The 22949-nt window shown below is 56.0% G+C and overlaps 2 protein-coding genes across 2 annotated transcripts; one reads left to right on the plus strand and one right to left on the minus strand.

Moving 5' to 3' along the window:
• Window positions 1-1693: 1693 nt before the first annotated feature.
• On the plus strand, window positions 1694-7911 carry LOC133357062 (cilia- and flagella-associated protein 43-like). Its single transcript, XM_061574811.1, is given in 2 exon segments — window positions 1694-6675; window positions 6677-7911. Coding segments are annotated over 2 exon segments (5154 nt in total). The 5' UTR covers window positions 1694-1704; the 3' UTR covers window positions 6860-7911.
• A 4247-nt stretch (window positions 7912-12158) lies between these two features.
• LOC133357089 (sulfotransferase 6B1-like) lies at window positions 12159-22949 on the minus strand. Its single transcript, XM_061574869.1, has 7 exons — window positions 22010-22949; window positions 18269-18396; window positions 17419-17508; window positions 16987-17113; window positions 16195-16289; window positions 15116-15272; window positions 12159-14051 (listed from the first exon to the last, which is right to left on the minus strand). Exons 1-7 carry the CDS (start codon window positions 22200-22202, stop codon window positions 13939-13941), a joined length of 903 nt encoding a protein of 300 aa, XP_061430853.1. The 5' UTR covers window positions 22203-22949; the 3' UTR covers window positions 12159-13938.

Raw genomic sequence — 22949 nt, forward strand, 5'->3', positions numbered from 1 at the left:
ACACACTACACTATACACTACGCTATACACTACTATACACTACACTATACACTACTATACACTACTATACACATCCCTATACACTACTATACACTACACTATACACTACTGTACACGACACTATACACTACACTATACACTACACTACCATACACTGCACTATACACTACTATACACTACACTAAAGCCTATTATACACTACACTATACACTACTATACACTACACTATACACTACACTATACACTACTATAGACTACACTATACACTACTATACACTACACTATACACTAATATACACTACACTATACACTACTATACACTACACTATACACTACTATACACTACACTATAAACTACACTATACACTACACACTACTATACACGACACCATACAATACTATACACTACACTATACACTACTGCCTACCTGTCAACCCCTTATCAGTGACCTTATTACAGACCAATTCAAACCTTACTGGTCACCCCGTGCCCCTTATGAATCTCAACGTTCATCCTACAAAGTCCCATCATCACAAGGGAGGAGAAACACAAACAAATTGACAAAAAAACATTTTATTTCTCCCCTCGTATTGAAACGTCTGTACGCCACGTGGACTTGAAACACTCAAATCTCGCTGGACCAAGCCAAGGCACGTTGTGAAACCGTGATGGCTTGACACGGATTGCCCAAAGGGGAGTTCCATCATTGCATACACCACGTAGAGTGTGTGTCGACGAATCAATGAATTGGTGATGTGAGTAAACGTCAAGCTCCACGCAGCCACAAAGCCGTAAGCCCTGCAGTTAAAGGTCGCTCTATTTATATGACAATGCCGCCACCTGCTGGGCAAAGATGACAGCTGCACAAATGTGAAGCCTAGTACAGTAGTAGGTTTTTACCCTTTAAACTGGTACAAAACTGACACCTTTATACAAGGCATCATGTTTGCAATAACCACAACACAAGCAGTCAAAATGCAAACAAAAAGAAACAACTCTGATAATGGTAATCATCTGATCCAACACCAGTGGAGACTAGGCTCTAAGAAAAGCTGTCTCGGGTGTGGACCAATTAACTTCAAGGTACAGTGCATATCATCATCATTATCATCATCAGGCTTGTTAATTTTTGTTTGCATTTTGACCACAGTACTTGTGTTGTGGTTATTGCAAACATGATGCCTTGTATAAAGGTGTCAGTTTTGTACCAGTTTAAAGGGTAAAAAACCTACTACTATATTTTGCCACTGGCAAAGTAGATGTCTCATAGATGTGTAGCATGTTACAGAATGTTTAGGGCAAGTGCTGTTAGCGAGTAGCACATATGAAGGTCGGCCAGCACCACGCCCGGCCGCCTTTGTCTCCCCAGTAGCGATGTTTACTACACACCACACCAAGTGCTCATTTTGAGGCTGAGTCGACCTAAGGGAAGCCCAGGACCGGTTCAGATAATCGTCACTGTGTGTTGTTGGCCGTGAACGGGAATCGAACTCGGGTCACCGGTTTCGTAACGCAGCACCGCGCTAACCGCTGCGCCACCGCTCCCCGCACAGCACACGCACGCCCTCGCTCGCTCGCCTCGACCAATCAGAAGCGGCCGCCGCTGCCCCCCCCCCCCCCCGTTACCGCGGTAACCGTTACCTTGGTAACCGTTGCCCTGGTCACGCGACGCCGTTGCTCGGGACGCGGCGCCCACGACGAAGATGGCGACGATGGTGAAGAAGGAGATGGAGGAGATGGAGGAGATGGTGGAGATGGTGGAGGAGGAGGTGGACGCGGGGTTTCTCGAGGTGAAATGGACGCGGGGCTTCCCTGCCGACGGCTCCGTGGCCTTCGCGGACGCCGCCACGCTGTGCTACGCGAGCGGCGACTTCATCAAATTCGCTTCCTACCGCGGCGGCGACGACGGCAGCGTAGACAGCGTAGACGAACCCCCCACGGAGCCCGAGGGAGAAGGCCGCGACCGTCACCTGCGTTGCCCCGGGGCCGGCGTGGCCGCCCTGGCCGTGAGCGCGCCGCAGGGCCTGCTGGCCTTCGCCGACAGGCCCCGGCCCGGCCCCTCCATCCACGTCCTCACGCAGGCGGGCGGGACGCGCCGGGCGCGGCTGCGCGACGCGGCGCGCCTCGAGGTGTCTGCGCTGGCGCTGAGCGACGCGGGGCCCTACCTCGCGTCGTGGGCCGCGGCTCCCGACCTCTCGCTCTCGCTGTGGGACTGGCAGCAGGAGAAGCTGCTCTGCCGCTACGAGGCCCGCCAGCGGCGGTGGCCCCACGGCACGCGCATCCTCTCCGTCACGGGCCTCTCATTCTGCCCGGGCGGATGGCAGCAGCTGTGCACGGTGGGTGACGAGCACGTGTGCGTGTGGAGCGTGGAGCGCAGCGACTCGGTGTTCCGGCTCAGCCCGCGGAGGGTGCGGCTCCCCCCCGACGACGACGACGACGACGGCGGCGGCTCTCGCCCCGTCGACTCCGAGCCGCCGAGCGAACGCGGCGGCGGCCTCTTCGGGCCGCGGCTGCCGGCCTGGGCCCGTGCCGGCCTGGTGGAGCCCGCGACTCACGACTTCGTGCCCGAGGCGGAGGCGCGAGCCGCGGCGCGGCCCGTGTCGCACTGCTGGGCAAGCGGCGGGGACCGCCTCTACGTGGGCTGCGCGGGGGGGCAGCTGCTGTGCGTGGAGGCGGACGCGGGCGGCCCGCCGGGCGCCGAGCTCGCGCCGAAGCCGGTGGCGCGCCTGGGCCCGGGCCGAGCCGCCGCGCTGGCCGCGAGCCGGGACGCGGTGTACGCGGGCGGCGCCGACGGGGCCCTGCGCCGCGTCCGCGCGGCCCGAGCGGCCGGCGGCGAGAGCGTCGTCGACGAGTGCTGGGCCGGCGAGCGGCCCATCCTCGGCCTGGCCTTCTCGCCCGACCTGCGGGCGCTGGCCATCTCCACGGCCCGCGGCTCCGTGCACGTCTACCGGCCTCCGGAGGCGACCCCCGCGGCCGACGCGGCGGCGACGACGCCGGCGGCCGTCGCGGTGGACGCGGGCGGCGCGGCGCCGTTCGTGTGCGCGGCCGTGGCGGCCCCCGACGGCGCCGTGTGCGTCTCCGCGCGAGAGGACGGGGCCGTGCAGCTGTGGGCCGCCGCCTCGGGGCGCCTCCTGGGCGGCCTGGTTCTGGACGAGGCGCCGTGCGCGCTCGCGTGCCCCGCGTCGTCGCGCTGCGCCGCGCTGGGCACCGCGTCGGGCCGCCTGTGCGTGGTGGACGCGCGCCACCCGGAGCGGCCGCGCGTCGTCCTGCGGGAGAGGTTGACGCGGGCGCCGCTCGACCTCTTGCGCTGCGACGAGGCCGGGCGGCTGCTGGTGGCCGCGGCCGCCTCGGAGGGCCGCGCGTTCGTGGTGGACGCGAGGCCGTCGCGCCGCTTCGCCGTGCTCGGCTTCGTGGAGGATGTGGAGGAGGAGGAGGAGGCGACACGGCGTCGCGTGCTGGACGCCAGCGTCGTGCGGAGCGGGGAGGACGCGCGGCTCCTCCTGCTGCTGGGCCACGAGGGGGCCGCGAGTGGCGACCGTCTGGCGGTTTTCCACCTCCCCGGAGCGCTCGGGGGGGACTGCGCGAACCCTCGCGGCGACCTCAGCAAGGAGGCGACGCGGCCGCGGCGCTACGAGCTCGCGTTCCCGGCCACCGCGGCCGCGCTGGGCCGCGACGGCCTCTCGGTCTTCGTCTACTGCGGCCGCTCCCGCCTCGTCAAGGAGTTTGCCATCGCGGAGGGGGCCGAGGGGGGGCTTGGAGAGGCGCGGGAGTCGGCGGGGCACGACCTGCCCGACGCGCGGCTCGTCCTGGCGGCTGGGGGCCGGCGTCTTTACTCGGCCTCCTCCGACGGCGTCGTCAAGGCGAGGGCCGTCGGGGGCTCGCGGCGCGGGGTGGCGCAGGCCGCGTGCCACTGCCCCGCGCTGGGCGGGGTCCGTTCCCTGGGCGTCTCGTCCGACGGGAGGACGGTGGTGACCGCCGGGTGGCGGGACGACGGCGCGCTCGTCTGCCTCGCGTGGAGAGGAGAGCGCGGAGAGGAGGCGGCGGCGGCGGCGCCGGCGAGCAGCGACTGCTCCGAGGAGGACGCTCACCTCGCCTCCGTGGCGGAGCGTGAGCCTCGGCCCGCGTCCCCAGGCGACCGGGCGGCGGGCGAGGGGAAGGCGGACGACGGCGGCGACGACGAGGCGGCGGAGGAGGAGGAGGAGGAGCGGACGTGGGCGGAGCGGCGCGAGGCCGCGGCGGACGCGCGAGCGCTCGAGGTGCACGCGGAGACGCGCCGCGAGCTCCGCGAAGGCGTCGCCGAGCTGCGGCGCGAGCTGGAGGCGCTCGCGGCCGAGAACGAGGCGGCGCCCGAGCGCGAGCGCCTGCCGCCGGGCGACTTCCTGCTGGACGTGGAGGAGATCGGGCGGCTGCGCGACGAGGGGACGCGCGCCGTCGAGGGGCTGCGCGACGCGATCCAGCGCGAGAACGCCACCAACGTCGAGCGCTGCGACGCCCTCCGACGCCAGTGCTGGGACGCGATGGCCACCAAGGGCCGCTGCCTGCGCGCCTTCCTCTCGGGCGTCGAGGTGTGGAACTTCCCCGTGCCGGAGCGCGGCCCCGACGAGCTGCGGGAGCTGGAGAGGGTGAAGCTCCTGCGGGAGGTGGAGATGGCGGACCACCGGATCCGCAGGGAGCTTCTGGAAGGGCGCGGCGCCGGCAAGGACGGGCGCGGGGGGCCGGAGAAAGATGAGCGGGACGAGGAAGAGGGCGGTGACGGTGAGGTAGAGGACGAGGAGGAGGAGGAGGACATCGTGGGCACCCTGAGCGAGGAGCTGGGCGTCAGCTGCCCCTACCTGTACCGCCAGCTGGAGCTGCACTCGCGGGAGCAGCGCGTGAACCAGACGGTGCTGCTCCGGGACGTGGCGCGGCGGCTCCGCGTCGCCTTCAACGCCGACTTCGACTCGGCGCGCCGCCACAAGGAGCAGGAGGCGGCGCGCGCGCGGGACGCCGGGGAGCGCGTCGCCGAACTCCTCGCCGACCTGGCCTCGATCGGCGCCGCCGCCGCCACCGTCGCGACGCCGACGATGCCGACGCTGACCCCGAGCCGGGACGAGGAGCCCGAGCGAGCGCTGGCGGTGGACGACGCGGAGGTGACGGCGGAGCGCCTCCTCACCGACGAGCAGAGGGCCGCCGCGGAGGAGCGCGCGCGGGAGGAGGAGCGGGCGCGGCTCGCGGAGCGAGGGGGCGGCGCCGGCGGCACCCGCTCCCGCGCGCTGCGGGACATGATGGGCGGGGAGCTGGAGGTCAAGCGCGACGGCGCCGCGGCGCTCCGGCCCCTTCCGCGGCGGCCCGCGTTCGCGAGCCGCCCCGAGTCGGAGTGGACCGAGGAGGAGCGGCGGCAGGCGCGCGACTTCGAGAGGGAAAGCCGCGAGGTGGCCGAGGAGCGCGAGCGCTTCCGCAAGGCGCTCGAGGCCGAGGTGGCCAAGACGCGGGCCGCCGTCCTGGACGGCTGCCGGGCCTTCGACGAGTCTCTGGCGCGACTCGCCGAGCGGAGGGCCCGCACGGAGGCCGCGGTGTGCCAGGAGGAGCTGCGCCTCGCCCTGCTGGGCGCCGCGCTGCTGCTCGAGGAGGAGCTGGACACGTACCAGCAGGAGCTGCGCCGGCGCCTGGAGGAGAACACTGCGGCGCGCGACGAGAGCGAGCGGGAGCTGCGCGAGGCGACGGCGCGCGCCGACGCCCTGCGCGAGTCCTACGACGACCTGTGCGCCGAGGACAAGCTGCTGGAGCGCGCCTTCAAGAAGGAGCTCGCCGAGATGGCGCAGGGCCCCGCGGCGGACGCCCTCGCCCGCCTCTACAAGCGCCGGCCGCGGGCCCAGAAGCTGCGCGCGCAAACCGACGCGGCGGAGGCCGACGGGGAGCGCGACTGGGAAGAGCCGGACCCGGCGACGGAGATCGTCCCCGAGGGGGTGGAGCCGCCGGCGTGGGAGCGCTTCTGCCGGGCGCGGAGCCTCAAGGCGCGCGGCGAGCTGGCGCTGCGCCGCAAGGCGCTCGCCGCGGCCGAGGCGGCCGCGTTCGCTCGGCGGATCGCCGACGAGGGCGAGGGGCTGCGGGCCGAGGCGGGGCGGCTGGCGGCGGAGCTGGACGAGGCGCGCGCGGAGGCGTCGCGCCGGCAGCTCGACGCGACGCTGCTGGTGCTGCTCAAGCAGGGCCAGGTGGAGCTGGACGACGAGGCGCCGGCGCCCGACTACTCGGACGCGCGACTCGTTCCCCGGGACGCGGTCGAGGCGCTGAACGCGACGATCCGAGCGGCGTGCGAGCGCAAGGTGGCGAGCATGGAGAGCGGCAGGGAGGCGCGCCGCGCCATCGCGCGCCTCCAGTGGGAGTGCCGGAAGCTGCGCCTACGGGCGGACGAGCTGCGGGAGCTCGCACGGGACGTCCGGACGGCGCGGGTGTCGCGCGAGCTGCTGGCGAACGCCGGCGGCGGCGGCGAGGACCGCGCCTCGCGCCACGCGGCCGCCGCCGAGAAGAACCTCGCCGCCCGGCTGGAGGCGCGCGATCGCGAGGAGCGGCGTCTCGAGCGGCGCGCCGAGGCGCTGCTCGCCGAGGCGGCGCGGCTCCGGCGTGAGAACGCGGCGCTGGACGCGCGGCTGCCGGAGCTGCGCGCGTCCGTGTCGGAACGGGGACGAGCGAGCGAGGGGGGCGGCGGCGGCGGCGCCGGCAGAGGAGGAGGCGGCGCGGAGGCGTCACGAGCGAGTGGCGCGGGAGAGGCACGCGGCGGAGGCGGCGCGGGAGCAGGCGCGGGAGATCGCGGCGCTCCGGGTGGAGCTGGAGAGGATGCGCATGAGGTCCTTCCCCGCGCTCGTGCCCGCGGACCGCTGACCGCGGGAGGCGGCGGGGGGAGGGGCGCCCGCCCGAAGGTTTTAACGTCGTAGAGTCGCCATCGATCCTCTAGGCCGCAACGTAACGGTCCGGCTAAAATTCGTGGCCACCCGACGCAGCCAAACAAATTAAAGCGTCGCGTGTTATTCAAACGTCAGTTCACTCGCCGGTAAATTGCCGAACAATTCTCACTCGGAACCACGTCGACATCATCAGGACAAGGTCCAGGAAGTCAGAATATAAATTTTGGAAGTCAGAGTTAAAATTGGCAGCGAAAAAAAAACCCACGTGTTAAATTAACATCATCACCAAAGGTCATCATCTTTTTGTTCTGCCTACATGGAGACTTTCTCGATGTATGACCTCGTGGTATTGGTGAACAATTATCTATTTATGAATGTACTCATCACACTCATCATCATCGTCATCATCCCCTGTTGCATCCGGTGTAAAATTATCTTCACATATCAACACTCTGATTCATTCATACCTTGAGTCAATCTGATTCATCCATCCGTCATTCGGCGTACAACTCAACAGCTAAAAATCATTAAATTTCGATTTAAAGCTTTCGTGACTGCAGAGATTCATCTTCTTGGTTCTTTCGGTAAAGTCACGTAGAATTGACCTGGTCTTCACCTGAGGACGGCTGCTTGCGTTGAGGCCAAAACGTCGTAAGAATTATCTTATTATGTTTTATTTAATTATTTTATTATTTCCATTCTACGTGACTTTACCGAAAGAACCAAGAAGCTAAAAATCATGCAAAAATCACCAAATTCTAGCCCCTTTTCAACATTTTAAAGAGGGCACGACCCGACCTAACAGGCACGACAACCACCTCGGCACCGCCATCTGAGAGTTGCGATGCAAACGCACATCGAGTGAATAAATCGGAGAGTGCGCGACTCCCTTTTTGGACAATGGCGAGAGAGGGAGTGGGGATGGCAGAGGCCGTTCCACCATCAATTGCGGTGGACGGGCAAAAGTTGCACACACAGCGAGTGGCGCTGCCAAAGATTACGTTCTAAATAAATGACGAATGTGACGAACATCCCTCTTGAAAAAAAAATTGCCTTGAGACAAAGCGAGGAGGCTTTTGCCTCGGAAAAGAATCATTAACCAAACGCGTAAGGGTCTCTCTGCTCACATGAACTCGGGGGTCCCGCTCACCTCCACTGGCAGTGCTGGAAATTCCACTTTCCCATGCATGGGGCATTCCCTCGATCTCACAGTTTGTAGAATGACGACGAATGACTTCAAAGTGATGTTACTCAATTTATCCACCACAGGGATGATGGCGATGATGACATCAGTCGACCCCTGACCGTAATTTGAAAAACCCGCAGTGACATACAGCCGGACTTCTGTTGTTGTTGCTGCTGTTGTTGCTGCTGTTGTTGCTGTTGTTGTGGTTGCTGTTATTGTTGCTGCTGTTGTTGCTGCTGTTGTTGCTGCTGTTGTTGTTGTTGCTGCTGCTGATGTTGTTGTTGCTGTTGTGGTTGCTACTGTTGTTGCTGCTGTTGTTGCTGCTGTTGTTGTTGCTGCTGTTGTTGCTGCTGTTGTTGCTGTTGTTGTGGTTGCTGTTATTGTTGCTGCTGTTGTTGCTGCTGTTGTTGTTGCTGTTGCTGTTGTTGTTGCTGCTGTTGTGGTTGCTACTGTTGTTGCTGCTGTTGCTGCTGCTGTTGTTGTTGCTGCTGCTGTTGTTGTTGCTGCTGTTGTGGTTGCTACTGTTGTTGCTACTGCTGTTGTTATTGCTGCTGTTGCTGTTGTTGCTGCTGTTGTTGTTGCAGTTGTTGTTGTTGCTCAGCGGGTGTCGCTATCGAGTGTTGCATGCGGTGCAACTGCACCGGGTCCCACGGGGCTGGAGGCGTCCAGGGTGCCGGGCGCCCAAGAGGGACGGGACGTGGGGCCCCGTTTCATTCCCTGCACCAGGGCCCATGCCAACCACATTGCGGCGCTGTTGCATTGTTGTTGTTGCTTTATAAGGTCGCACTCATTACACACACAAAGTACTTGCCACAAATGAACCACAATACCTTGCTGAGCTCGTCAAGAAGCTATAAAACATCACGCGAACTCCGCTCATCCTCGCAGCAATGGCTTTTGGCTCAGACCTCAAACAATGGCGGTGGTCACGGCATTGCACGGCACTTTCAGACGCGCTTCTGCGGCCGTCTGGAACGCTCTTCCTTCCGATATTAGGAAGCCACTAGGAGCTATGTAGTTTTAAATCTAGATTTGAAAACGAATTTCTTTAGCACTGCTTTTTGTGTTGAGTTTGTTGTCCTTCCCCCACACCGATTAGCACGGTTGGCTACGTACGGTGCGAAAGAAGTCCAACGTTCATGCGTTGCTGCAGCTGTTGTTGCTGGTGAATTCTGTGCTTGTTTGCTGGGTGGAGGTGGTGGGTGTCTCACCTTGGCTGAGTTCAGTGATGCCTTCTCGTGTTCACATCGAGTGCCTTAGATTGGTTCTCTGAGCCCTGTAACTTGACTGTTATACCGAGCCCTCTTCTGGAATGATAATAAACAATGCTTTACAGTTCCTTTTGCCAATCCACTGCTGAAGCTTGGAGAGCTAAACTGAGTTCAAAAGAACTCACAGACACCTTGCTGTGAAACACCCAACGGCAGAAGATCGCTTGGCGTTTCATCTTCCACGAAGCTCATGGTCCACCCGAAATAACATCCGCCGCAAAAAAACCACGGCAGGTGCGGATACCTGATGCACAAGTGGAACATTTTCAAAAGTCTCCAGCAGTGCGCGACTGTGGTCATCCAGAACTGTCCGTACAAGTGTAGCTACGTTCTACCGTGGGCCCAAGCCTCACGATTGACGCATCTGGCTGTCATATAACAGAGCAGCATTAAGTTGCGCCATCCACGCCCTAGACCAATGGGCTGGCATGAAAGCGAAACGCATTGATAACTTAATTGTGTTCTTGGTTCTTTCGGTAAAGTCACGTAGAATGGAAATAATTAAATAATAAAAATAAAACATTATAAAATAATGTCGAGAAGACAGAGTCGACAGACCTGTTCTCCACCTGAGGACGGCTGCTTGCGTTGTGGCCGAAACGTCGTGAGAATTATTTTATTATGTTTAATTTTTATTTTATTATTTCCATTCTACGTGACTTTACCGAAAGAACCAAGAAGATGAATCCCTGCAGTCACGAAAGCTTTAAATCGAAATTTAACTTAATTGTGATAATTGGTTTTTTACCCTTTTATCTGGCAACAAAGCTGACACCTTTTTTACAAGGAGTCATGTTTGCATAGACCACAATACCTGCGGTCGTAATGCAAACAAAAACATAACTCTGATAATGTATGCACTGTCCTTGAAGTTGATTGGTCCACACCCGAGACAGCTTTCCTAAAAAAAGGTGTCAGTTTTGTTGCCAGATAAAAGGGTAAAAAACCAATTATCATATTTTTTCTTCTGGCAAATGAGGTTCCAATGAACTTAATTGTGCTTAGTATTGCACCTTTAAAAACGTTGTTTTTTAACACCGTCACTGTGAGACTGTCTTCATATAAACCTAACTTAATTAATATGTGCAGCTAAAGCCGACTACTGTATTATTCTATGCGGGGTTAAAAACCATCCATGGCTATTTCAGTAAAAGTGAGTTGGGAGAAAGGCGAGGGGACCCACAGTCGGATCTTGCATCCCCCACCCCCCCCCCCCCCCCCCGTTGACATATATCGTTGCACCCCTGTCTGGTTCTGACCAACTGCATGTGAAACTAGTCTTTGCTCCGCATCTACATCACCATCAGCCGCCGGATGAGCGCCTCTTCCACGCCGCCTCGGACGTGAGAAGTTGCGTGGCCCGATTGCCACCACGCCGGTCGGGACGTAAGGCTACAGCTGAGCTCTCTCCATCCTGTCCCGCCCTGGGCCGCATGCTGTGCCCTCTCTCCCCACAAGAGCTGTCGTCTGTATTCTTAGGTTTTTTCGGTAAAGTCACGTAGGTAAAAAATTAAAATTAATAAAAGTAAAATAAAAATAAAATAAAAATCACGACGTTTCGGAGGCAACACAAGTTTCCGTCTTCAGGTGGAACCGTCACAGCACGATAGCTGTATCAAGTGAGAGAAATTCCAAGAACACAGTATTTGTATATATACAGGTTGAGGGTGGGAGGAGCCAAGGTAGGCCCTCGGTATTATTTTTGTGAGGTTCGGTGCGGCTGAAGCACGCTGTTAGGAATGAGCCTTTGTTGTGTAAACTAGGTGCGGATGATGTAAAGGTGCGTGTAAAAATGACTGAGCCTTTTTGTTATGTAGAGATGATGCGGCTTAATTTCTCTCACTTGATACAGCTATCGTGCTGTGACGGTTCCACCTGAAGACGGAAGCTTGTGTTGCCTCCGAAACGTCGTAATTTTTATTTTATTTTTATTTTACTTTTATTAATTTAAAATTTTTACCTACGTGACTTTACCGAAAAAACCTAAGAATATGAATCCTTGCAGTCACGAAAGCTTCAAATCTAGCTTTTGTCTGACCAAGCTCTATATCGGTGACGGTTTTTCGCCAGGCGCGGTTTTTGACCTCCCCCTGTTTTCACGGCCATTCGTCGCAAGACGTCCAGTGACATTCACTTATCCCCAGGACTTGTGCCGTCTTTGGAGGTCTCGTACATATGGTTTTGACATTCAAAGCGCCCAGGCGGATATTGTTTTTTAGGCCCTCAGTTAACTCTCTTCACACTCCCGACTTCCAATGGCTTGGCTTTCATCGGGAGTGATCATACTGCCACTGTCAAGGTGGCAAGGGAGGAAAACAAAATAAATACTTTACCAACCGTCGCCCTACCCATTGACATGCTAATTTTCTCTAACCCCCTCCCTCTCTCCGCCCCCGCCTCCCTCTCTCTATTTAAGGCCTCGTCACAGAGACGCTCTCTCTCTCTGTGTGCCTATGTGTTGCTCTCTCTATGTATCTTGGTGATATCTGTCTGCTTATATGTCTGTCTATAGTTTTCTGGTTAGATTTTTGTTGCTATTTCATTTATACCTGATGATGATTGCTTGTGTTGCAATCGAAACGTCGTATGCTATTATTTAATTTATTATTTTATCTTTATACGTGACTTTACCGAAAGAACCAAAGAGTAATTCCTGCAGTCACGAAAGCTCCAAAATTAAGAAATAAAAACCGGTTCGGATATTACTCGCCACCGATGGAAACGCTGGTAATCAAACTCGGGCTCTGTAGCTGGGTTCTCAGCGCAGTGCACTAAACCACCGCGCGCTCACCGCCCCATTCCAGGATGTATGAACGAAATTCTTAAAACTCATCGGTTTATTGAACTGGAGCCGACAGGCTGCGCATTGAAATTGCCAGGATACCTTCCGGGACAATCCAGTCGTCACTAAGAACTTCCAAAGTCAACACGCTCCTTCACTTGCACCAACGCCCCGGATTTGTGCAGCTTAGTGGGCGACATTCGAAGCTAAATACTTACAGAAAAGCACGCACACACATATATGTGTGTGCGTGTACAAACATCGTGCATTATTCTGAGTACCAGCAAGGTCGGCGCACGTGTCGAAGAGTGCGTGGGCATTTAAAAGGCCGGTGGCACCTAGCCAGTGCGAGCTCAAATCCCCCAACGCAGGCTTCCCCTTGGCTGGACTGCATCGACAGCCGTGAGTTTTGTTAATTATCGGTCATTCCTTGTCAAGGCCACTCGTTTATAGCACGAGAGGGGCATAATAAGCGACCGCCTACACCATACACACACACACATATATATAAAATTCCGCGCGTAAAGAAGAAAGTTTCCAATCAGTGCATATACAGAATTTTTGCCAAATCAAAACAAAAGATTCGAAATTGGGGGGGGGGCGGGTGGAGGGGGATGGAGAAGGGTTGATGGAGGGTGAATGGGGGTGGGAGGAGGGGTGGAGAACAGAGGCACGCAGGCTTGAACTGGCACCGAGAGACAGAAAGAGCAACACGTGGGTTACGGGACACGTCCAGGTGAAGCGACGTCACGCATTGTGACGACGACCAAAATTTGGTGCCCAGGTGCAGGACGCCGTCGCCAAGACGGACGAGACTTCACGCGCCGCACGGGGACGTTCGCTTGCGGAGATGGAGCGATGGAATCGGACCGTGTGCCGGAGGCGGAGGGACGGAACAAACGGGAGTGTCGCATCGGAAAAAATAAAACCACGAGAGATGGCGACGAATGGTGGTGGGGAGGGGGAGGCCTTCATGCAACAGTGGATAGATCGTGGCCGATGATGTGCTCCGAACAATATCCTTCATAGCTCCCCGTGGCTGCTTGCCACCCACGCCGTCAATTTTCAAAGTGCGCAAGTGACGAGGCCCTCCTCCAATGCCGGCCTCGCGCCAGACTGCCGTGGATTCCTTCGTCGTTCTGAAACGTGCGCGCGTTGAACTTCTTTCGCGCCGTACCTTGGCCGAGCGCGCTAATCAGGAGCCGATTGTGAACATCGGGGCGGCCGTCCCGTTGGACTGGAACGTCACGGGGTCGGACGCCGAGTCGGCACCGCTCAGATTCTCGGCCGTCAGACGACGACAACGACTTACGTTTGTGACGCGCCGCGTAAACACAGCGCACGTCTCAGCCGCCCGTATTGAAACACGGATCCCAACCCAGGTCCTCGGTGTTGCCGGCTTGGTGTCACCGAGACCGCTGTAGCACCCCGAGCAGCCACGGAGACCTCGACTCCCCGCGCGCGCGTGGATGTGTGTGTCCGTGTGTGTGTGTGTGTCCGTGCGCGTGTGTGTGTGTGTATCCGTGCGCGTGTGTGTGTGTGTGTCCGTGCGCGTGTGTGTGTGTATCCGTGCGCGTGTGTGTGTGTGTGTGTCCGTGCGCATGTGCGTGTGTGTGTATCCGTGTGCGTGTGTGTGTGTTTGTGTGTGTCCGTGCGCGTGTGTCCGTGCATGTGTCCATGCGCATGTATCCGGTGCGCGCGTGGCCTGTGCGTGCGTGTCGCCGCGCGAACACGTGTCTCCGCGCGTGTGTGTGTGTCCGTGCATGTCCGTGCGTGCGTGTGTCCGCAGCAGCGTGTCCCCCCGTGCGTCCTCTTGTCTAATAGTTGAGGCGGGTGGCCAGGGACGTCCCGGCGAGGCTCTCGGCGTAGGAGGCGTCCAGCTCTGCGCTCTGCTCCTCGCTGAAGTAGTTCTTCCAGTCGCCCACCTCCCCTGTGCGCCCGCACACAACCCGGCCATTGAGAGCCGCGACGAGGGGGTGATGAGCGGGGGTTGATGGAGGGGGGTGAAGTAATTATAACAATCGTATCTCAACAGAAATGTTTAAAGCGCAGGCGCTTTACCTTAAGAATGAACGACGGTACGGTACATATGAACGTGATCGTGGAGATGAGGTGGAACTAAATAGATGAGAGGAAGCGATGGGGTGGGGGGCAAATCTGTGATGATGACTTATTTACCGAGGAAGATGATGGGGTTTTTTTTCCTGCATTGCGATATTCGCCCCAGCACCAAAAACATGAAAATGACATCGCTCGTGTTTAGGCGACGGAAGAGAGCTGGGGAACCCCGGAGCAAACCCGTGCAGAGCGGGGAGAGAGAGAATATACGAAGGTCAAGTGAGAGAGAAAATACGAATGTCAAGTGAGAGAGAAAATACGAATGTCAAGTGGGAGAGAATATACGAATGTCAAGTGGGAGAGAATATACAAACGTCAAGTGAGAGAGAAAATACGAATGTCAAGTGGGAGAGAAAATACGAATGTCAAGTGGGAGAGAATATACAAACGTCAAGTGAGAGAGAAAATACGAATGTCAAGTGGGAGAGAAAATACAAACGCCAAGTGAGAGAGAAAATACAAACGTCAAGTGAGAGAGAAAATACAAACGTCAAGTGAGAGAGAAAATACGAATGTCAAGTGAGAGAGAAAATACGAATGTCAAGTGAGAGAGAAAATACAAACGTCAAGTGAGAGAGAAAATACGAATGTCAAGTGGGAGAGAATATACAAACGTCAAGTGAGAGAGAATGTACGAATGTCAAGTGGGAGAGAAAATACAAACGCCAAGTGAGAGAGAAAATACAAACGTCAAGTGAGAGATAAAATACAAACGTCAAGTGAGAGAGAAAATACAAACGTCAAGTGAGAGAGAAAATACGAACGCCACGTGAGAGGAGGTGACCGAGGCACCCATCGAAGCGCGTCCATGAGGCGTGAGTGTTGCCACTGCGCACGCGGAGGTAGGAAGGGAGGGGGGGGGTGCAGGCCACCCACCTTTGCGGAACACCACCTTGCCGAACTTGAAATTGTCAGCCTCGGCCTTGGCCTTCATGGCGCTGAAGGTGCCATTGTCGGCCACGTCGGAGATCTGCTCCCCGGACAGACCCAGCCCCAGGAAGGTGGACATCTTCTGAAGCTCCCCCGGCAGGTCCTGGACACAAAGACGAAGATCCCCCGTGTAGCCTTAACCAGACCATCGGGGCAAGTGCTGTTAGCGAGTAGCGCCTACGAAGGCCGGCGATGTTTACACATCGCTACCCAGGTACTCATTTGGAGCTGAGTCGACCCAGGGGACGCCCAGGACAGGTTCAAATAATTGTCACCGGCGGTGGCCGTGAACGCGAATACAACTCGGGTCTCTAGGGTTCGTAGGTCAGCGTGCTAACCGCTGCGCCACCGCTCCCCCCTGCGACGCTACCGCTCCTGGATACACGCACACGCACGCACCGCGCACGCACAGTTTCTGTCCACCGAATTTCCTTTTAAGTGGATTCGCCGCGACCCCACACTCTGGTCGCAACACTCGGAATCTGGCTGTCGCCTGATGATGCCGGTTGTAATTACTGGCCAAACGTCGTACTCCGATTGTAAATGTTGTGGCTTGGCTCTCCAACGCACACCGGTGTTGCTGTTCTAGTATACTACACTATACACTACACTATACACTACACTATACACTACACTATACACTACTACACACTACACTATACACTACACTACACACAAGTGCTGTACTAGTAACGAATTGGCACGTTCTGTTTACGTGACAACCCTTACTAGTTGGCTGTGTCGGGTGGTGGCGGGTTTTAACAAAACATTTATATATTTACGTGATCTAGCCCCAAAAAAAACCTCTATTGTGGATGATATTGGTCGCGAAAGCCCCCTACGTGTCAAACATTACAATTATTATCAACCTGAACTCAGCGCTCGCATGCGTGCGAGGTCACGGAGCGACGGCGGGGTCATGCGGGGTCGTGAGGGGTCGTGTGGGGTCATGAGGGGTCATGTGGGGTCATGCGGGGTCGTGAGGGGTCATGTGGGGTCGTGACGGGTCGTGCGGGGTCGCTCACCGCCTTTAGCTCCTCGTAGGTGAGCACCAGAACGTTGTCGGCCTCCCAGTGCTTGTCCCACTGCTTGATGTAGTCAGAGTAGACACCCCACGGGACTGCAGCGACGTAGGACGGGACGGAGGTGGGGGGGGTCAAGTTAACGTGGACGCCGCGGTGGCTAGGAGATGTTAACTACCTCGCCTGGTTTACCGAAGGTCGTGGATTCGATCCCGACCCTGACGCCTGTTGCTGTATATTTGGAGTTTTACGTGTCTCTCTCATCATCATCATCATCACGGTGGCTAGGAGATGTTAATTACCTCGCCTGGTATGCAGGAGGTCGTGGATTCGATCCGGACCCTCCTCCCATCGCCCCCCCCCCCCCCAGCCTGAGCGGCATGGACCCTGAAGCCATCGGGGGCGATGAAAACAAAGATCCCCCGTGTAGCCTTAACAGACTGTAGGGGCAAGTGCTGTTAGCGAGTAGCACCTACGTAGGCCGGCACGGCACACGATGGGGGTGGGTGGACAACACCACGCCCGGCCGCCTTTGTCTCCCCAGTGGCGATGTTTACACATCGCACCAGGTACTCATTTGAGGCCGAGTCAACCTAGTGGAGGCCCAAGACCGGTTCAGAAAATCGTCACCGAGTGTTGGCCGTGAACGGGAATCAAACTCGGGTCGCCGGGTTTGTAGCGCAGCGTGGCGCTAACCGGGGATACGCGGGGGGGGGGGGGGGGGGAGACACGCGGGGGGTAGGGGTGAGACGAGGGGGGAGAGGAGACACGTGGGGGGAGAGGATACACACGTACCGTCTCCCTCCATGAACAAGCGGTAGAATTCGTCCCAGGAGTCGACGCCGGGCAGGCTCGGATTGTTGTTGTAGAAGTGGTAGAAGGACACCGCCGTGTCCTTCGGCTCTCGGAAGACGAGCACCATCTGGACCACACGGGTCGTCAGTTGGACAAGCCGATGGATCAATTGGCAGTCGGACAAACCGATGGATCAGACCTCAGTCGGACAAGCTGATGGATCAGACGTCAGTCAGACAAGCTGATTGATCAGACGTCAGTCAGACAAGCTGATGGATCAGACGTCAGTCAGACAAGCCGATGGATCAGTGCACGTCCCACCGCAAACACGAAGAGAGTTGGCCCAAGTCGTCTGTGCCCGGACAAAGCCCAACCACCACGCGAGGGTTGCCATCAATCTCGCGAATTCTCGCCGCGGCCTCCGACTCTCACCTTGCACTTGTTGGCGAAGAATGATGCGGGGACGCGGTCCCTGGGCATGTGCGAGGCGATGACTCGCGGCGAGGGGAAGGCGTCCATGCCCTGGACGCAGTGCACACACAAAGACAAAGATCTCCCACATAGCCTTAACAGAATGTAGGGGCAAGTGCTGTTAGCGAGCACCTATGAAGGCCGGCACGGCACACGAGGGGGTGAGTGGCCAACACCACGCCCGGCCGCCTCTGTCTCAATAGTGGCGATGTTTACACATCGCACCAGGTACTCAATCGAGGCTGAGTCGACCTAGGGGAGGCCCAGGGCCGGTTCAGATAATCGTCACCGGTGTTGGTTGTGGCCGTCATCGGGATTCGAACTCGGGCCGCCGGGTTCGTAGCGCTAACGGCAGCGCCACCGCTCCCCACACACAAGAACAAGAACATCAAAAACAATAAAAACAACGGTGGTCGATTTTGATGTTTTGTTTGAGTCGAATGATCGGCCCCTGTCAGAACCCAGCAGCCTGAGCAGTGTGGCGTGGTGCTAAACAACCAAGAGCCCATGCAAGCTGATCCATGGTGGATCGATTCATGTCGGGGTGTGTGAGCGGTGGTCTGTGTGTGTGGCTCTCTGTGTATGGCTCTGTGTGTGTGTGTCTGTGTGTGTGGCTCTCTGTGTCTCTGTGTGTGTCTCTGTGTGTCTCTGTGTGTGTGTCTCTGTGTGTGTCTCTGTGTCTGTATGTCTCTGTGTCTCTGTGTGTGTCTCTGTGTCTCTGTGTGTCTCTGTGCCTCTGTGTGTCTCTCTGTGCCTCTGTGTGTCTCTCTGTGTCTCTGTGTGTGGGGGGTGGGTGGGCGTGTAGAGGCACCTCCAGCTTGGACAGGGGCCCGAACTCAATCAAGGGGATGTGCGCCTGGTGGCTCGTTGGGTGCTTGTCCAGCTCAGGGTGAGACAGCTTCACCATATGCATGAGCAGCCGCACAACCCAGTTGCAGCCTGGAGGCAAAGACAAGGCGAATATCACACGTGTAGCCTTCACGGACTGTCGGAGCAAAGTGCTGTTAGCGAGTTACACCTGTGAAGGCCAGCACTGTGGCACACGAGGGGGTAGATGGCCAGCAAAAACGCCCGGCCGCTTTTGTATCCCTAGTGGGGATGTTTGAACGCCGCACCAGGTACTCATTTGAGGCTGAGTCGACCTAAGGGAGGCCCAGGGATGGTTCAGGTATCTGTTGCTGGCGTCGGCCTTGAGCGGGAATTGAGCTCGGAACCAACTGCACGACCGCATCCACAAAAGACAAAGACGTCCCCTATATAGGAATAGGTTTGACCCTTTCTGGCAAGTAAACAGGTGGTGTTAAGATTTCGATTTAAAGCTTTCGTGACTGCAGGGATTCATATTCTTGGTTCTTTCCCTGCTACGTGACTTTACCGAAAGAACCAAGAATATGGTGTTAAGATGTTAAAACACCAAACTGAAACTTTTTGCAAGGAATCGTGTCTGCATTAGCCACATATACTTGTGGTAAACATGCAAACAAAAAAACATGCCCTGGTAGTACGTGATGATGCATTGTCTTTGAAACCGATTGGTCCAGACCAGGTTCTCATATCTGCAACGCGTGCATCTTTTGCCACCAAGAAAATCCACCGCTTGCTTTGGGCGTCTTACCCTAACCACTGCCCAACAACAAACACAAGCCACACAAACGCACCCACTGCAGCCCTGTGCAAAGGAACGAGCTCTCAAAGCCCCCTACGCTACACGATGACATTGCAAAAAAAAATTAACCCGTAAAAACAAAGTTTTTCACTATAAATCCTTTATATGCGTGGCATCGGTTTTATTTTATTATTCATTTCTGTTTTTCTTGAATAAGAGTTTCATTTTTATCACATTGGTATTTTAAATTAAATATGAAATTTTTATTTCCTAAAAAGTGGAACATTTTGGAAACATTTTTTCACGAAAATCAATTGTCACGCACAACGAGTCTGTGTGCAAAATGTCAGCTCGATTGGATCACGGGAAGTGGGTTAAAAAACGACCGAAAGATTTGCACGGTCGTAAGCGCGCAAGCAAGCACGCAAGCAAGTGAACTTAATATAAAGGATTTAAAAACTGCCCGGTCAAAGCAAAGGTGATGCCGTGACGGGCCGCGAGGCGAAGTCCCTATTGCATCCGTCTCTCGTTACCTGGACGAGATCAAGACTTGGTCCAATGGCTGGTGGGGCTTTCAGACGTCAGGCGCCACCTTTGTGCAAATTGTCTTGCCCCAAACAGTCCGTTAGGAGCTACTCCGTCGGTCGGATTTGTAGGGCTCGTCTGAAAACCACGTGAATTGTCTCATGCGTGTCCGTCTGTTTTTGCTTCTTAGTTTGAGTATGAAGGGTTTTTATGCTTACGGGAGTGTGTTGTTAAAGCGCCGTGACGCCGTGTGTGGATGGCGCTGTATATACACACAGCTGAGTTTTACTTTCTATGTTTTGGACAATTCACGAATCCGTCCGTGCATTACCACACCGACGACAATTGCCGAACATGAGTTACCAATGATATAAAAGGAGAACAAGTAAAAGGTGCTACCTGAACAACACATCCCAATAGCTGATAACAATTGTGTTGACATCGCTTGGAGACAATTAAAAACAATTACAAAAACGTCAAAGGGACCTGCATCGGTGTATCCGGACCAGGCAGCTGATCTCCGATCTCCATACTGCACGCAGCACCCTGCCGTTATCACAACTGCTGTGTTTTTTTTAAAGTTTGGCTGGCTGACTGCCTTGACTGACTGGGACGAACGGAACGGCCACGTCCGAAACGCATTCGCGTTGCTCGTTATCGCTAAATAGGCCCCCTCGCAATACGTAAGGCGAGCCGCAGAGAGAGAGAGAGAGCGTCCAATGTTCGAATTGCTCTCACCTCTCAACGCTGCCGTGCAGCAGCTGTTGACACATTCCCCAATGGCGTGGCTGTGATTTCAAAGCGATTGTATCAACCGGGCCAGGTGACGCAAGACTTTGGCAAACTCCGTCTCACATATCTTGATGTGAATCTTGATTTGAGGCTTTCGTGACTGCAGGAATCCATACTCTCTGGTTCTTTCGGTAAAGTCACGTAGGTAGAAAAATTAAAAATAATACATCACGACGTTTCGATCGCAACACAAGCGGTCGTCCTCAAAAAACATCCAGCAGTGGATATTTTTTATTTTATTTTATTTTTCTACCAACGTGACTTTTACCGAAAGAACCAAAGAGTAATATTATTAATCCATGCTCGTTTCTGCGTGGATTAAATATCGCCCGTTCTATAGGATTCGGGGGGGGAGGGGGGATGTGTGTGTGCGTCAAGCGTACTTACGCAGGTGAGGAGGAGGAGGGTGGGTGTAAAAAGTCCGCGTGCGTACAGGGAGCGGAGAGAGGGCTCAGGTTTTGACAGATGTTTGCGTTACCTACTCAACGGATGGCCCCCCTTAGCCAGTAGCAACCCTATGGAGGCCCCGACGCAGAAGACGAGGGGGTTTAGGGTTTGTCGGTGGCCGGCACTCACGTTCGTTCGTTCGCCTGTTGCCTCTAAAGCGCTTGTTTTTTTCACAAACCACACGGAGGAGGCTCGTTCCTTGAAACGTTTTAGTTTTGTGTCGCCGCATCGTACGGAGCCAACCGGACTGCATCGGAGGCGCCGGGGCGGGCCGGAGGGGAAGGACAACAAACTAGACACCAGGTACTCGTTTGAGGGCTGAGTCGACCTAGGGGAGAGCCCATGACCGGTTCAGATATTCGCTATCACTGGGTGTTCGGTGGCCGTGAGCGGGAATCGAACCCGGGTCGCCGGGTTCGTAGCGCAGCGTAGCGCTGACCGCTGCACCACCGCTCCCCCCACACACACAGGCACACAGAATCGGAATGTTGTATTCATACTGGAGGAGGAATCCGATGAGCTGTAAAGCTCTTTCTCACAAATGGCCAGTAAGGGGCACTGGGTCAGAACGTCACAACAACAAACAGTACCCCAAAAACACGAGAGCAGCAGTATATGAAAGGTAATCAAATGACATACAAAAAATACACACAAATCAAATTGAACCATTTTTCTTTTTTTATCTTCCCAGGTTCGAAATAATAATTTTTAAAAATGTGACGAAAAAACAAAACAAGTATAACCCGCAAAAACTTTTTTTTTTTACTATAAATCCTTTATATGCGTGGCGGCTCTCGTCCTCTGGCTTGAGATGGCTGCCACCTATGGGTCAGATGATTACATTGCACCATTAAGCAATTGGTAATTAAATATAATATTTTTGTCCTAAAAAGTGTAAAATTTTGGACGAACATGAATTGTCACGCACAACGAGTCTGTGTGGAAAATGTCAGCTCGATTGGATCACGGGAAGTGGATTAAAAAACGACCGAAAGATTTGCACGGTCGTAAGCAAGCAAGCGAACTTAATATAAAGAATTTAAAAACCCCACACCTCCCCCGCCTCCTGCCGTCTCGACAAACTGCGACGTGGCATTTGTCCATCACACCGCCCGGCCGCCTTTGTCTTACCCCAACCACTACCGCCCTGTGGTGTGGTGCCATGTGTCCCGTGAGACTCACCACACTTGGGGTAGCTAAGCAGGACGATGTCGTCGAGTCGAGCCTGGAAGTCGGGCAGCCTGTTCAGGGTGTCCGCGTGCACGAGGGCGCGAGGCATCTTGAGGCCGTCCATCATCACGAGTCGCTCCTCTCGGGGAATCCTGGCCACCTCGGACATGAACTCGTTCAGCTGCTCTGTGGTGGATTGATTCATGTCGCCGTGTGTGTGTGTGGCTGTGTGTGTGACTGTGTGACTGTGTGAATGTGTGACTGTGAGCGGTGGTTTCTCTGTGTGTGTGTGGCTGTGTGACTGCGTGAGTGGTGGTCTGTGTGACTGTGTGTGTGACTGTGTGAGTGACTGTGTGAGTGGTGGTATGTGTGTGTGACTGTGTGAGACTGTGTGAATGTGTGACTGTGAGCGGTGGTTTCTCTGTGTGTGTGTGACTGTGTGACTGCGTGAGCGGTGGTCTGTGTGACTGTGTGTGTGACTGTGTGAGTGGTGGTCTGTGTGTGAGACTGTGACTGTGTGAATGTGTGACTGTGATCGGTGGTTTCTCTGTGTGTGTGTGTGGCTGTGTGACTGCGTGAGTGGTGGTCTGTGTGTGTGAATGTGTAACTGTGTGTGTGACTGTGTGAGTGGTGGTCTGTGTGTGTGTGAATGTGGCTGTGAGACTGTGGCTCTGTGTGTTTCTGTGTGACTCTCTGTGTATCTTTATGCCTGGGGCAGTGTGTGTGCGTGCGCGTGTATTTCGGTGTCTCACCGTGTGTGTGTGTGATCTGTATGTAACTAACCTATGAAGAACGCACGTGTTATGTAAGTTTGCTACGTGTGGTCGTGCTGCGTGTGTGATCACAATGCACTCGAGTCGAGGGATAGAGGCAGCAAGCCAACCAACTCGCATAGATATCAAAGCGAGGCTTCGGTCGGGAGGGATGTGAGTGATTACTCGTTGGGGAGTGA

This window comes from Lethenteron reissneri, chromosome 56 (genome assembly GCF_015708825.2).
Source record: "Lethenteron reissneri isolate LAM-NWPU_2019-01 chromosome 56, ASM1570882v1, whole genome shotgun sequence".
Lineage (NCBI taxonomy): Eukaryota > Metazoa > Chordata > Hyperoartia > Petromyzontiformes > Petromyzontidae > Lethenteron > Lethenteron reissneri.

Bases quoted from the DNA above. Each gene is read 5' to 3' on its own strand.
- LOC133357089 (XM_061574869.1), bottom strand. From the start codon at position 22,202: ATGAATCAATCCACCACAGAGCAGCTGAACGAGTTCATGTCCGAGGTG. The intron at 17,509-18,268 runs GTGCCTCTACAC...CACTGCGTCCAG, and splicing joins GGCCCCTGTCCAAGCTGGAG to GGCATGGACGCCTTCCCCTC. The intron at 17,114-17,418 runs GTGAGAGTCGGA...CGTGTGGTCCAG, and splicing joins TCTTCGCCAACAAGTGCAAG to ATGGTGCTCGTCTTCCGAGA.